The sequence below is a fragment of the Myxine glutinosa genome, chromosome 1 (assembly GCF_964187855.1).
Source record: "Myxine glutinosa chromosome 1, kmMyxGlut1.1, whole genome shotgun sequence".
Taxonomy (NCBI): Eukaryota; Metazoa; Chordata; class Myxini; order Myxiniformes; family Myxinidae; genus Myxine; species Myxine glutinosa.
Window position 1 is genome coordinate 298878217 of NC_136261.1, and position 16512 is coordinate 298894728.

The following is a 16512-nucleotide window of genomic DNA, read 5'->3' on the forward strand; positions in this document are numbered from 1 at the left end:
TTGAATACGCTTTCAGTTCTGACTATATCATCAATAAAAAATACTATTGACATCACGTCTTTCCATCGGGTGACCACATCCTCTTAATTTGTTGGAAAATATGGAGAAATTCAGTGACAATAAATCAATTTTGTTTAAATTTACAAATGCCAATTATATTTATGTATAATGCTCACTATTTAAAAATGTTCCTCCGTTACCTTCAACTATCACATGGATATTTTGCCTCATGCTTCCTATCAAGAACATCTGCTGTTTGAAACAGATGAAACATTCTGTGGATTGTTTTGATCATTGGAAAATGTAATCTTTTCTGCATCGTTTTCCAAGTTTAGAGTTAAGATAGTGCAACAGACAGTGGAGAACTCGACATAAGGACAAACAATGAGCTTGAACTGCAGCTACATGGCGATGTGAATGCATTTTTAACTCTTGAAGCCAAAAAAAAAAAAAAAAAAAAGGTAAAATGAAGAGCTTTCGATAAAATATGAATAAAAAAATAATGGAAAACACCAAATGTAAACGAGTGGAACAGGCACAATTAACCTCCCTTCCACTCTCTGCAATGAACAACTCTCAAAATGACTCTCAACTCCAAAGCAAATATTCTCAAAATGATCAAAGGCTATTAAAAACATCAAAAACAGAATGCTAATTAAACAATAATGTAAATAAAACAAAACAATAAACTACATAGCAAAATACAACACTATAATTTACAATTATACTCCACTAAAAATCGTTGTCAAGGGTCATGACTGTCAGTACAAGTTGCCAAGCAGGTGCTATATATATATATATATATATATATATATATATATATATATATATATATATATATGTATATATATATATATATATATATATATATATATATATATATATATATATATATATATACATATATATATATAATAAACAGGAAGTAAATTCCTGCATGGGGCTAGTGTGAAAAAAATTCTGACAACCCGGGACTCGAACCCACGGACCTCATCACTTATGCGGTGACAGCCCACTGAGCTATTGAGTCTCTGGGATATCCTCAGATTTCTCACACGAACATTGTGAGCTTTATAATGGCCGATGTCATAATATATATATTTAGGATTTGGCCTGTATCCAAGATGATCCAGCAAAAAAAAAAAAATCCTTTATTTGAAACATATTCAGTTGAAAATATGCTTAAATCAAGCACAAAAATAGCCCGATAAGCTAAAGGTTTTGGTGAATTACCATGATTTATACTCCTTCGTTCGCTTGGAATATCAAAAGCAAAGTTTGCTTCATGCTCAATATAAAAAATGACCGTTTCAAAAATATTTTAAAAGTTCACTCAAATCCTGAATCTTCGTATTTTTAACAGGTTTAGCTGATTCCATTAAGTAATAAAACATACTATCATAAACAAAATTAGTCAAAGCAACAACTCATTTGGTATATGCTCAGCGTCAATTGATCATCAATACTTCCCAAAAGCTGAGTAAGTCCGAACCTTACAGCTAGTGTGCTTTCCCTAGACATTTCCTCTGGGCCTTTGTACACTGTGGAAACTTTCGCTCAAAGAAAAACTTTCCTTCATGTGCAACTGTGAAGCTCTTCTTTCCTCGCCTTCACAAACAGTGTGTTATACTCAACAGATTATCTTGTCCTCCCATTCTGGGATTTCCATAAGGAAGCATTCTCAGGCTTTATTCTTCCTCATATCTATCAATGATTAATCTTCGTGCATTAAAAACTACATCTCCATTTTTGTTTGCAGATTAATTGGACCTATGTTGAGCTACACATCATCCTCAATTAAGGTGTCTTAGCAGCAGCCTCTATTTGTTGACCTCGACTGTGTCCATTCACTCTCAACGAGAACAGGTCATTCACTCCAGTCAGGTTATTCACCCTCTCTATTACCCTCTGTATAAATCACCTTGCCAACTTCTCGCTACCTTCTCTGGCAAAAAATTTCCTCTGAGCTCCTGTCTTTAGATCTACTAGGGCATGCCCGTACGTGGGTGCCCGTTCCTTGCCAAAAAAAAAAAATAACGCAACCCGTACGCTCTACCCCGCCCGTACGCCCGTAAACAAAAAAAACAACGCTCTTCGCTTCCGCCCTTCGCTCTGACTGAATTGGGAGAAATAATGCGCATAAGAAATCGAGAAATTATTATTTTCTCCGGAAGAAATCGAATTACGAACCGTAATGGCGCACGCGGTCGGCTCGGCTCGCTCTCACATCGGCCACGCCTACGCAATAACGCGTTCTGTGATTGGCTGCCGGAAGTGCAGTCTTCACTGTCCGGAAGGTCGCAAATCGCAGTTACGATGAATCGCAAATTAGTTTTAATTAGTTTTAAAACATAGTTTAACGGCAACATAGTTTTCCAACGTGAAATAAATGAATACGCTCTCAAATGTGCCGTCCGAGGCAGAGTCTGTTCGCCACGTTCGGCACACGTGATAGCTCGCTGCTCTCTGATTGGTTGAATCGTTTTTTGGACATAGCTCGGTAACTACTTCTCCGATTAATATGAAACCTTGAAAAGGCACATCCTCGGGTCCCCAGCAATATACCTGGCAAGTTTCAAGTATATCGGACCCGTGGTTGTCGAGAAACAGCGGTCACAGACAAACATACATACATACATACATACATACATACAAACATACAAACATACAAACACACACACAGAGATTACTGGAATTATAGATAGATGAACAACCGTTTGTTTAAATGTATACTGCAAATCTCAGATATCCTCGCTGTTATATTTCTGCCATCACTAGTTGGAAGAGGTTCAGTCTCTTGGCCTTCCCCAACAACTCCAGGATACAGGCATTCTTCCAATAACCCCTTCTGGTTAAACTCGAATGATCCAGGATTTCCACCCACCTTTGCTCTTTTACTCTTCTTTTCTCCTGTTTATGGAATTGTCTTCCTGACACCCATGGATTGCACGCTTCCCTACAGGACCAGCAAGCGCTGCAACCACCATCTCCTGCCATCCCATATCCCTACTTATGATCTTTTTCACCCTCAATAACCATTCCTAACACAATTCTCTTACTTGCAGGTTACTGTGTTTCCTTCCCTCTTCTCTCTCTCTCTCTCTCTCTCTCTCTCCTTGTTTCCTGTTTGTTGCATCCAATTGTTGCGATCCCACTGTCCTACTCTCAGTGCATTACCTTTTTGTTCTCTATCATCTTGTGCTACCATAAGCCTAGATTTTGTATCCAATTTTTAAAAATATATAAATCGCTATGATCTATGTCTCCCTAATTGCTTCCTTATATGAGCCTCATCTTTAAGTAAAAAGTAAAATCAATGTAAAATAACACTCCAGGCCACAACAGGATCACTTAAAATACTACTTTGATGATAAGTGTTGAGAGAGAAATAAAAGCCAGTTATACATGTCCAATCTAGTCTTTCAGGTGGTACTGCATGACGAAAACAATTAAATTATACGAGAGGTAACTTGAAAATTTTAGAATCTGTTTGGAACGTATTCAATATCATATACAAATTTTGGGTCGTTGAACTAGTAATTGAATCGTACAAATCAGAAAAATAGAAGATTCACTCCCAATTTTCTTTTTCAGAACCTCAGTTATAATAATAATAAAAGCAAATTACAATGAGCATAACATTTTAAGAAAATCTGTTCAGGTCATTACATTTTATACTGAGCAAATATCAACAGAACAAGAGTAATTACGTTTCTTTGTAATAATGATCAAAATGAGCAGTAATAAGTCAAAATCGCCATTCGTATTGATGTTTATTTGTTTATATTTCAACAACAGGATGGAAGAAAGCATTAGAGGGTGGAGTTTTATAAGCTCCACCTTTAATTCCTTTACCCCTTCTACGATTGTACTACTACAACCTTTATCCTTCCATAAATACATCACTTACCTTCAATCTTAGCGTATTCTGACAAGCGCGTGTAATTGATGAGAGCTGCTTTTTCGAGGCATTTTCGAACCACTGCCTTGACCTCCTCCGCGGGAACCGGGGTTACAATGTCTTTCATGAGCACCTGGAAATCAGTATAGACATCAAAGTTTGACAAAGCACATCGATCTAAGCAGAGGATCTAAGCTTAAGAGGTACTTACCTTTATTCACCACCATCTTCTCTTGCACTGAGACCATCTCCACCATTATGATGTCTCATGCTCTTTCCTCCCTGCCTCTAGGTCTGTTGCCCCCTGCCACCTCAAGGTGTCTCCTTATATCTACTCGTCAGCTTTTATACACCCACCGAGACATTGCACCCCTTACACCTGTATCTCCTGTCCTCATGTTTTGGTACATCCATGAGTTATAGTCTACAAGTTTCCCAATTGACCCGCTGTCTGTTGACGCTTTTCCCTCTGCTTTTGTACTTTTCCATGAGCCTCAACACCTGTTAAAAAGAAGACAGTTCATAGCACACCTTACCCTGCACAATCTATAGAAACAAGGACATGGGCGAGGTCTGTGAGCGGCAAATTTTATTGGTAGCGATGATGTAAAATGCCGAAATATTTCATCCAAGTACTGCTAAACAGAAGGTTTTGAAAGTGCTATAAAGGCGATTTGTGCTTGACTGTTCATGTATATGATTCAATTTAAATAAAATAAAGATTTTGAAGGGTGTAGTAAGAAAATTAGAAGTTTACCGCCATCGATGCAGTGTCTTTCACACCACCTTGTTTAACACGTTGCATTAGTTATTCGTGCCTGTTTTGTACTTTATAATGTCCTTAAAAACAATCAGTTTCCTGTTTGGAATGATTTTCAATTTTGATTGCCAGGAAGGCAGACAGTAAAAAATATACAGTATATCTAGCCTGGTGTTGGCTTAGCGGTTAAGGTGCCGGCTTGGGATCCTAGGATCCTGGGTTCGAATCCCGGTCGATCGCTGAATTAACGCCAGGGTGGTTGACTCAGCCTGTCATCCTTCCGTGGTCGGCAAATTGAGTACCAGTTCATGGGTAATTCTCTGTGTGTCGCAAGAGACGACTAACAGGGTTGGTGGCAGGAAGGGCATCCGGCCATAAAACATTGCTCCAAAAAGGGGCCCACGGTACCCGAAAAAAGGCCAACCCATGCCCTGCGGGGGAAAAATGGCCTCTAAAGGTGGTTCTTATATCTTACTGCTCACTACACATGTGCAATTGGGACGAATTCAGAGCTAAACTACAGGTTCGTTTTCCGGTTCATGCTCTGATTCAACATTCAATTGCAATGAAGTTGTTCCTCAATCATAAACTGACGACTGTGGATAGACAGAGACATAGGGAACAAATTGCTTAACCGTGCTTTTCGCTTCGTGCGCTTGGGGTAAAAATATAATTGGACAAACATGAATGACTCCACCTTTGATGAAATATTTGCAAGTGAGGGTGAGTCACCAGGTGTTTCACATCTCGAAGGAGGTGTAAGCAAATTCTATGAATTATATGCCTCTCCTCCTCTTTCTCCTCTTTCTCCTCTCCTCCTCTCTCTCTCTTTCTCTCTCTCCTCCTCTTTTCTCTCTCCTCCTCTCCTCCTCTCCTCCTCTCCTCTTTGACCTTGTACCTCTTGTTCACAGGTACCACCTCTATAATTGGTTGATGTAAAGCTTTAAAAAACCTGGGCATTTCTCACCCCACTGATTCAGCCAATGGTCTCCTTCCTCACAGTCATCAATTAGCCAGTCTAGTAATTTTCTTCTGCCTCTTCATCAAAACAACTCACCCACCTGCTCTTCTTGCAGCCCCTTTCTCATCTCTTTCCAAGTCAAACTTGTCTCATCAGCTATACTTTGTAATCCTCTTCATCTCTGATTATGCAACTCCCTGCTGTCTACTATTTTATATGTCAACCCCATCACTTCAACTCCTGTCATAAGTTTCTAACAAATCCCAATGCCATGAATGCACTGTTCTATTCCCCTTCAATTTACATTGACCATTCTCTCTTCATATTGAAGAAAGAATGAAGAATGTTGAGAAGAATAATGGAAATGAATGTAGAAGGAACCACCATCTCTTATCTTCTCCCATCCAAAAACCTTGATCTTTTCTACCCCCGCTAATTCACCCCAGATACATCTTTTCGAAATTCCAACTTCTTTCCTGGAAGTCCTTGCAGTGTCCATATGTTTTATACCTCTCCCACCTCCCCCCAAGCCCTCCCCCTCCCACATTTCTCCCGATGTCCCTGCTCTCAAATGTTGTGTTTGTGTCCTTCCCCCTCTCTCCCCATCTTGTCAACCGCTCCCCTTATTTTGTGTTTTACGTGTCGGTTTGACTTTTTGTGTGATTAATGTTAGCTCTTTCACGAGCCTCGATCTTGTATACAAAAAAAAAAAGGAAAAAAAGGAAGTGGAGGACGGGGAAGACCAAGAAAGACTTGGCTAAAGGTGATGGAAGAAGAAATGCGGGCAAGGGGGTGAAACAAGGGGAGATGCAGAAAATAGGGCAAGATGGAGAAGATTGTCATGGGGACCGCAAGGCTAACCCCTGCTCTAGCAGGGAAAATGGCCTTAAAATGCCTGTTGTTGTTTGTTGTGTTCTCTCTTCATAAACCTTATCTATTAGTCTTCTTGCTTCTTCCATATCCCACGTTTAGCTTTATCTTTCACCGTAAGAAGGAAGCTGTAGCAGTGACCGTGATTCACTTCAAAACACGCGTATGAGTTTCCAAGGTTAGGTCTCCATAAGGAAGAACATGCTGTGAAAGCAGAGTTTATGGGGACCAGGTGGGAATAATGGAAGGGTGTGTGGGAGACCAACCTGATAATCCCAAATTGTCATTGCGTTTGTTTTGAAGAAACCAGAGTCCTCAATATTAAACGATTTGCCTTAGCTATGATGACATACTAACCCAATGGAATCGCTTGTGTCACCAGGAACATGTAATCATATGATTAAAGAGGTTCTGCTACTTTTTCCTCATTTTGAAAAAAGAAACTAAATACTATATTTAAATCAAGGACAATATGGATGCATTGTTTGTTGTGACGTTTGTTCCAGAACCTATACTGAAAACAAATGCATCTTTGTTTTGCCTTTATAGCCTTTGTAGACATCATGATGGTGTAAATGACATGAAAAGCAGCTTCACAATATATATCTTTTTACCTGCATGTGTCACAGGTCCCTAAAAAAAAATGACCTGCTCTTCACAGGTCCCATGCACTCCTCTCTAAAAAAATTGCATTATGTAATTTTTGAACGGCCCCATATTGGGGTTTAACAATCCATTACCGTGTCACCAATTAGCTCCTTCTGATATAACCGCAGGGAGGGTGACATGGATGAGAGAGGTCCAGTTAATCTCTTAATAGCGCATTAAATGTGTGTTTCCCAATAGCGCTGTTCATCTTTTAAGAGTGCTACAAATGTGCGTTTCCCAATTGGCCCGTTACCGGATTTTGTTGCAGGTTGTGCCCACAGTGCGGTCATTCTTGTTACTTCACAAGCAATGAAACATTTTGACCACGAATGTCAGGTAAGAGCAGTCAATTGTAACTTGTGCAATATAAGTGATCACTCCTCATGCCTTTATTGGTAGTAAATGCATCTTTTAATCTCTACTGATTATAGAGTAACAACAACAACAACAACATGCATTTTAAGGCCATGTTCCCTGCTAGAGCGGGGGTTAGCCTTGCGGTCCCCATGACAATCTTCTCCATTTTGCCCTATTTTCTGCATCTCTCCTTGTTAACCCCCTTGCCCGCATTTCTTCTTCCACCATCTTTAGCCAAGTCTTTCTCGGTCTTCCCCGTCCTCTACTTCCTTCTACATTAACTTCCATCACTCTTCTCAACCAGTCACTTTCATCCTTCCTCAATACATGACCAAACCATCTCAACCTGTTCCTCTTCACAGCATCAATCAAAGGCAATATTCCCATCATCTTTCGCAATTCATCATTTGTCTTCCTCTCTCTCAACGATACTCCGCACATCCATCGAACCATTCGCATTTCCACCCTTTCCAGCCTTCGTTGCTGCTCTACGTTCATTACCCATGTCTCGCTCCCATAAATCATAACACTTCTCACACATGCAGCATACACCTTTCCCTTCAGCTTCAGCGACACTCTCCTCCTCATCAGCACGCCACTCAGTTCCCGAAACTTCTTCCATGCACATCTCACTCGAGCAACCGTTGCCGAGTCTGATCCACCTTCTCCATTCAGCTTGTCTCCGAGGTAGCAAAATGTTTTCACACCTTCCAGCTTCACGCCGTCTCCAAGATCCAACTCAACATTTCCTCCATCTGCAGCTCCCTCTGTGCACACCTTACATTTGAATGTAGCTGCCACACTGGTTAATGACCCTCTCAGACCACTACATTTTTGATGAACCCACTCAGCACACATTGTACATTGAATGGAGTTCACTCTGACACCCTTCCTGCACACAGCACACGGCCACTTCGCAGTTCTTTCCACCTCACCACATGCTTTACCACTTGCCATCACCTTTGTCTTTCCGATATTCACCTTCAGACCTTTTGTCTCCATACATTCCTTCCACTTGTTCATCTTTTCCTTCAGTCCATCCATACTTTCCGCAATCAACACCAGATCATCTGCATACAACAACTCCCACGGTAAACCCTCCTTTACGGTCTGAGCCAGCACCTCCATCACAGCTACAAATAGTAGTGGACTTAGTACCGACCCCTGATGCACTCCCACCTTCACCTCAAACTCACCACTGTTCCCGTCCTTCGTCCTTACAGCTGTGCGTGCTCTTTTGTACATTGCCATCACTACTCTGATCAACCATTCCTCCACTCCTAACTTCCTCAATGCCCATGTCAATACTTTGCGTGGAACCCTATCGAATGCTTTCTCCAGATCAACAAACCCAAAAAACAACTTCTTCCTCTTATCCATGTACTTCTCCTGCAACTGCCTCACAATGAAAAGCGCATCTGTCGTTCCTCTTCCTGGCATAAATCCAAACTGCATTTCGTCGATCTTCACTTTCTTCCTTATCCTCCTCTCCAACACCCTTTCCAATACCTTCATTCCATGCTCCAATAACTTTATCGCTCGGTACGAGCCACACTCCAGAGGGTCACCTTTCCCCTTGTATAGAGGGACGAGGGTACTCAGTTCCCAATCCACTGGAATGCGGCCTTCTTTCACCACCAGATTACAGATCTCTGTCATTCTCTTCACACCCCAACTTCCTGCTGCCTTCAACATATCTCCCACAACTCCCGTCGGCCCTCCCGCTTTTCCACTCTTCATTGCTTTTATCGCTTCCTCAACTTCCTTCTCAGTTATCTTCTCTGCCGGTCCTAAAACTGGGTTACTCTCTATGTTGCCATCCCATTCATTCTCTGTATTCAACAGCATTTCCATATATCTTTTCCATCTTCCTTTAATTCCATCTGGGTCGACAACGATTTGTCCCACTTCATCCTTCAAGCAACTCACCCCCATCACATCACACCTCTCTTTCGCTATCTGCTTTGCAATCCTGAATACTGCTTTCTGACCCTCTTCCGAATCCAAGCGTTCTCTGAACATTTTCCTACATGCCTCCTGCGCCTTTGCTACCTCTTTCTTTGCAGCCTTCCTGGCTGCCTTATAACTTTCATGCTCTGCTGTTTCTGCTCCCATACCCTTCGCCTTCTGCCACTCTTTGAACTTCTTCCTCTTCTCGTCAATCCTCTTTCCAACCTCAACATCCCACCACCATGTTTCCGAGTGCCTCGGTGGTCCTTTTGTCCATCCAGATACCTCACCAACGGCTCCCAACAGACTAGCTTTCATTGACATCCAACCACTTTCAAGCTCAACCACATCATCCTCTACCCTACTCAGCCTCTCTTTTAATGCCTCCCTTACTGTCACCTCTTTCAACCTCCACACCTTCATTCTCGGTTGGTACTTCACCCGCCGAGCTCTCCTCGCACCTTTCACCCTTATGTCGCAGACAACCAAGTGGTGCTGTGAAACAGCCTCCTCCCCCGGGATCACCTTTGTGTCCCGGAGGTGCCCCCTATCTCGCCGACGCACCATCAGGTAGTCAACGGTGAGATAGGGGGCACCTCCGGGACACAAAGGTGATCCCGGGGGAGGAGGATTATAGAGTAAACACATATTTTAATTTCTTTTGATACAGAAATTAAAAGGCCTTGTTATATATTTCATAAATATGTAACTTGGATAGTTGTTCAGCATACATATGGACTCGTAATCTTGTTTTTTATAGGCATGTTGAACTGAGAGCTCCTCAAGAGCCCATGTTGGATCTGGGTGTGCAATGTTTCTCTCGCAAAGGTATCACATTTACACTTGTGCAAAACATATCTTGATTACAATGCAACCACATGAAGGAGTAATGATGTCAGCCGTGAGCTTTTGCATTTCCAAAGAAGACATCAGGCTTGGTTCTGGTTTTATATTGTCTATTGCGCACAGGCGGCATTGGCTATTGCTCAAAAAACAAGACGGTCTCTCAGGTCTAACAGAAATGGAAAAACTGGATGAGAGGGGGTTGGTGGCATGTGGGGGAACCTTTGTCATGTGTAAGACAATTACATTAGAACTTGTCCATAACAAACTTTTCTATTGATACAAATATGCTCGAATTATTTACATCAAGTATCGTTGGATGTTATCTACCATCTTTGAAAATAGATGCCACACTATGTGGGTGTAACGATTCACTTCACTACAAAGGGTGGTTCCAATCCATTATAAGGTGCATTCTCCATTTGTTTACAGGTTTTTGTGTAACCAGGAAGACATGTGCACTTTCAATGGAAGTATATCCACAGCATCTCATACGAGAACATGTTTAGGATATCCAAATTATATAAGATCCGTAAGCCTTTATCAGATATGACTAATATTGGCACAATTACTTCCACCACCAAAAGTGGACGGAGGTTATGTTTTCACCACTGTCTGTTTGTCTGTGAGCAGGATATCTCAAAAAATTATGGACAGATTCGGACGCAACTTGGTGGACAGGTTGGGCGCATGACAAGGACGAACTAATTCGATTTTGGTGAACATCAGGATACGATAGTTTATTAATTTTCTAAGGGATTCTTCACCATTGAGAGATGGGGCCAAAAATGATATATAGCATTCTACTTCAAAAAGTTGTGGATGGGTTTTTATTTATTTATTTATTTTGTATACAAGATCGAGGCTCGTGTAAGAGCTAACATTAATCACACAAAAAAGAACAAACGGACACACAAAACATACAATAAAGGGAGCGGGAGACAAGATGGAGAGAGAGGGAAGCACACAAGAACAACAGCAGAGAACGGGGATATCGGGAGATCTGTGGGAGGGAGAGGGCTTGGGGGGAGGAGGCATGGCAATGGGGGGGGGGGGGGGGGGAGGGGAAATGTTATGCCAAAACTTGGGGGATGAATTGGGGAAGTGACAAGAACAAGCCGATTCGATTTTGGTTCAGATCCGAATTCAGATCCAGCCTATCAGTGGGATAGAAAACGCAAACTGTTCAGCCTTGCGGAGGTATGCGCTCTACCGAGTGCCTTTGTAGTTTAAATCTGATATGGAAATTAAAAGGCCTGAAATGATTTACAGTAGTTTCTGCAACTACAATAAACCTATCACCAATCAATAAATGCCCCTCTTCAATCAATATAAAGGTTAGCACCGAGCAATTAAATTTTTTCAAGAATAGACTTTTAAAAAAAGAAAAAAAAAAAGAAGAAACCAACCCAAACAACAAAGATGAATGCAGATGAATAAACTTTGCAATTTTTTTGTCTGCAGGAAAACACACACATCCATTGACAAATGCAGTAATAACAAATATTGGTCCCTCATAACTTTACCATTGTTCAAACTCACCCTCTCTTGTAATGAAAGCGAAGCTTTTAGTGCTCCTTCCGGGCGGCCAAATGGGAAGCAATACCTGCCAGATATGCACAGCACAATATATCACGCACCTCACTACCTTTATCTGCATTGTATCCAATAGGCCAACTTTCTTTTTCCATCTTCATAAATGCATTAACAGATCTTTTTTATACTGCTCCTTAACGGCCTCAATTATTCCCACCTGCTTGTGGGGTCGGCTCGGGAAAAGTTTTGGAATAGGAAATATTCACTCATCTTTCATGAATTGTCTGGCTATGCCTTACATTTGACTGGAGATTATTAAAGCAGGAATTTGGCCAAGGTGGAAGACTGCATCCACTCGGTCTCAACTCACCTACACTTTGCAAAAAGTAACCATGGGGCCTTTAACGTCCACCAACTATTGCTTGTAGGCGAGACAGCCGGCTTAATGCCCTTCCGAGGGATGGCATGGTACTTTGTGATGCAACACCCTGCCGGTGAAGCGCCAATCCGGCAGTTTTCAGTCGGATGAGGAATCAAACTCAGACTAGAGTGTTCAAAGGTAAGTGCACCACTTTCTGCACCATCATGTTGGCCCAAATGTATTAACAATTATATGACAACTTTTTAAGGCATTTCTACAAATTTGTCTATTCAAATAAAATAGTGTTTTATTTATTGGAGAACAATACAGCTATCTGGCTGTCAATTAACGACAAATGCACCTAAAAACTTGTGATTGTGGGTATGTATATAGATATACTGTATGTCCTTTTTAAAGGTCCCATGTAATTCAAAAGTTTCTGGTTATTTATATATTAACTTGACCTTCCTAGTGAAGAAATCACCCATGTTTCTTTTTTTAAATCAACAATGGGATAATTAGACCAATATTTTGAACATTTGTAGTGTTTTTCACAACTTGCTATGCCCCGCCCCTCAAAAAGTGGAGTTCAGCGAACCGCAGGTCACGTGACCGGTGACGTCATCTCCAGAACGAAGTCCATGCCATCTCGATTCGCTATGCTTCGGCCCGCGATCCGTTCCGTGTAATTTGTACGTACTCTACTTTTGATTTGCTTGACCTTGATCTGAGGTATGCCGAGACACATGTGTGTCACGCCTCGCCTCGTCGATAAGCCCGCAAGGTCGCTCCGTGGAGCGGCCTGCACATATTCAACTATGGGTGAATTAAATAATTAACAACTCACGGTCTGAGGTAACTCGGCTAAAAATTATCCGATTTGCACCAAATAAAGTTTATGAATGGTTTCACAGACCCCTACTTCTCACTAAAGGTGGAAACGGAATGTAAATCGGAGTTAAAATAAGTGTTTGTTTTGTATCAAGCAAATGCACGTGGAGCATGCTTGCGCGAGAGCTGCATTCTGGAGGTGACGTCACATGGATTACGTCATCGACTTTGAGGTATGGGGCAGAATTTTTAGGGGCGTTCCCAACTGGTTCGGTTTTCTTTCATTTTTAATGTTTCAGAGTGAATATAACAAAAAATCAATGGCATATTTGAATTCACCATAAAAAGACTCATTTGGATGACATCAAATGCATTTTGAGTGAGATTCCGTGGCTGTGGACCTTTAACAGAAACTTACACTGGTGAAGCATTCAGCTGGAGCACACAAAATAATCCCTTCATTTTTCAAATAGATTTTTAAAACAGTAATGACTCCAAAGTCTATAACTTCCACCTTTATTTAGAACAAATATATCTTGCTTGAACAATATATTCACTTTCATTTTGTGTCCAGGATGGTGTAGTAATCAGAATGAGTACAGACCAGGATGGTGTAGTTATCAGAATGAGTACAGACCAGGATGGTGTAGTTATCAGAATGAGTACAGACCAGGATGGTGTAGTTATCAGAATGAGTACAGACCAGGATGGTGTAGTTATCAGAATGAGTACAGACCAGGATGGTGTAGTTATCAGAATGAGTACAGACCAGGATGGTGTAGTTATCAGAATGAGTACAGACCAGGATGGTGTAGTTATCAGAATGAGTACAGACCAGGATGGTGTAGTTATCAGAATGAGTACAGACCAGGATGGTGTAGTTATCAGAATGAGTACAGACCAGGATGGTGTAGTTATCAGAATGAGTACAGACCAGGATGGTGTAGTTATCAGAATGAGTACAGACCAGGATGGTGTAGTTATCAGAATGAGTACAGACCAGGATGGTGTAGTTATCAGATTGAGTACAGACCAGGATGGTGTAGTTATCAGAATGAACACAGACCAGGATGGTGTAGTTATCAGAATTAATACAGACCATGATGGTGTAGTTATCAGAATGAATACAGACCATGATGGTGTAGTAATCAGAATGAATACAGACCATGATGGTGTCGTAATCAGAATGAATACAGACCATGATGGTGTCATAATCAGAATGAATACAGACCAGGATGGTATAGTAATCAGAATGAATACAGACCATGATGGTGTAGTAATCAGAATGTATACAGACCATGATGGTGTAGTAATCAGAATGTATACAGACCATGATGGTGTAGTAATCAGAATGTATACAGACCATGATGGTGTAGTAATCAGAATGAATACAGACTATGATGGTGTCGTAATCAGAATGTATACAGACCATGATGGTGTCGTAATCAGAATGTATACAGACTATGATGGTGTAGTAATCAGAATGTATACAGACCATGAAGGTGTCGTAAACAGAATGCATACAGACCATGATGGTGTCATAATCAGAATGAATACAGACTATGATGGTGTAGTAATCACAATGAATACAGACCATGATGGTGTAGTTATCACAATGAATACAGACCATCATGGTGTGGTAATCAGAATGAATACAGACCATGATGGTGTCGTAATCAGAATGAATACAGACCATGATGGTGTCGTAATCAGAATGTATACAGACCATGATGGTGTCGTAATCAGAATGTATACAGACGATGATGGTGTAGTAATCAGAATGTATACAGACTATGATGGTGTAATAATCAGAATGTATACAGACTATGATGGTGTAGTTATCAGAATGTATACAGACGATGATGGTGTAGTAATCAGAATGTATACAGACGATGATGGTGTAGTAATCAGAATGAATACAGACTATGATGGTGTAATAATCAGAATGTATACAGACTATGATGGTGTAGTTATCAGAATGTATACAGACTATGATGGTGTAGTAATCAGAATGAATACAGACTATGATGGTGTAGTAATCAGAATGAATACAGACCAGGATGGTGTAGTAATCAGAATGTATACAGACTATGATGGTGTAGTAATCAGAATGTATACAGACTATGATGGTGTAGTAATCAGAATGTATACAGACTATGATGGTGTAGTAATCAGAATGTATACAGACTATGATGGTGTAGTAATCAGAATGTATACAGACTATGATGGTGTAGTAATCAGAATGTATACAGACTATGATGGTGTAGTAATCAGAATGTATACAGACTATGATGGTGTCGTAATCAGAATGTATACAGACTATGATGGTGTAGTAATCAGAATGAATACAGACCATGATGGTGTAGTAATCAGAATGAATACAGACCATGATGGTGTCGTAATCAGAATGTATACAGACCATGATGGTGTAGTAATCAGAATGAATACAGACTAGGATGGTGTGGTAATCAGAATGAATACAGACCATGATGGTGTCGTAATCAGAATGTATACAGGTACCATGATGGTGTCGTAATCAGAATGAATACAGATGAGGATGGTGTCGTTATCACAATGAATACAGACCATGATGGTGTAGTAATCACAATGAATACAGACCATGATGGTATAGTAATCAGAATGAATACAGACCATGATGGTGTAGTAATCAGAATGAATACAGACCATGATGGTGTAGTTATCAGAATGAACACAGACCAGGATGATGTAGTAATCAGAATGAATACAGACCAGGATGGTGTAGTTATCACAATGAATACAGACCAGGATGGTGTAGTTATCACAATGAGCACAGACCAGAGGCGTGTGCGATTTGGTCTCTTCCGAAGACAGAAGCCTATTCCGGCTCTCTTCCGGGCGTTCAATTTGGACTCTTCTCTTCTGCCTCTTCCCGTCATCCAGCAGAAGGGGCGCGGAAGAGGCACGAGAAACGCTGCTGGTTATACTTACGCAGCAAAACTTGCAAGTGAAAACACAATCTGGATATTTGCATCAACTTGTGATGTCGTGTCATCTTTGTCTAATTCTTCCATCATGAGCGCGAGTAATACATGTTTGGCAGCCATCTTGCTTCTCTTCTGCCTGTTCGGCGCAAAGCAATCTTCCGGAAGAGGCTTCTGTCTTCGGAAGAGACCAAATCGCACACGCCTCAGGATGGTGTAGTTATCACAATGAATACAGACCATGCTGGTGTAGTTATCACAATGAATACAGACCATGATGGTGTAGTTATCACAATGAATACAGACCATGATGGTGTAGGAATCAGAATGAATACAGACCATGATGGTGTAGTTATCACAATGAATACAGACCATGATGGTGTAGTAATCAGAATGAATACAGACCATGATGGTGTAGTTATCACAATGAATTTGGTGAATGAATGAATGGTTGGTTTTTTGAATGGTTTGAATGGTGAATGAATGGTTTTTTATGGTGTAGTAATCAGAATGAATACAGACCATGATGGT

General features: G+C 40.8%; 1 protein-coding gene across 11 annotated transcripts in view; it reads right to left on the bottom strand.

Annotated features, from left to right (window-relative positions):
* LOC137439290 (calcium-dependent secretion activator 1) overlaps positions 1 to 16512 on the bottom strand; it is a 539275-nt gene that overhangs the window by 110315 nt on the left and 412448 nt on the right. For all 11 annotated transcript variants that reach the window (XR_010986881.2, XR_010986892.2, XR_010986883.2 and 8 more), the window contains exons 15-16: positions 11833 to 11896; positions 3911 to 4034 (exon numbers count right to left, since the gene is read on the bottom strand). Coding sequence is in view for 6 of the 11 variants with exons in the window: in XM_068135050.2 (XP_067991151.1) it covers positions 3911 to 4034; positions 11833 to 11896 (188 nt within the window). In the remaining 5 variants the exon portion in view is untranslated. The remainder of the gene's footprint in view (positions 1 to 3910; positions 4035 to 11832; positions 11897 to 16512) is intronic.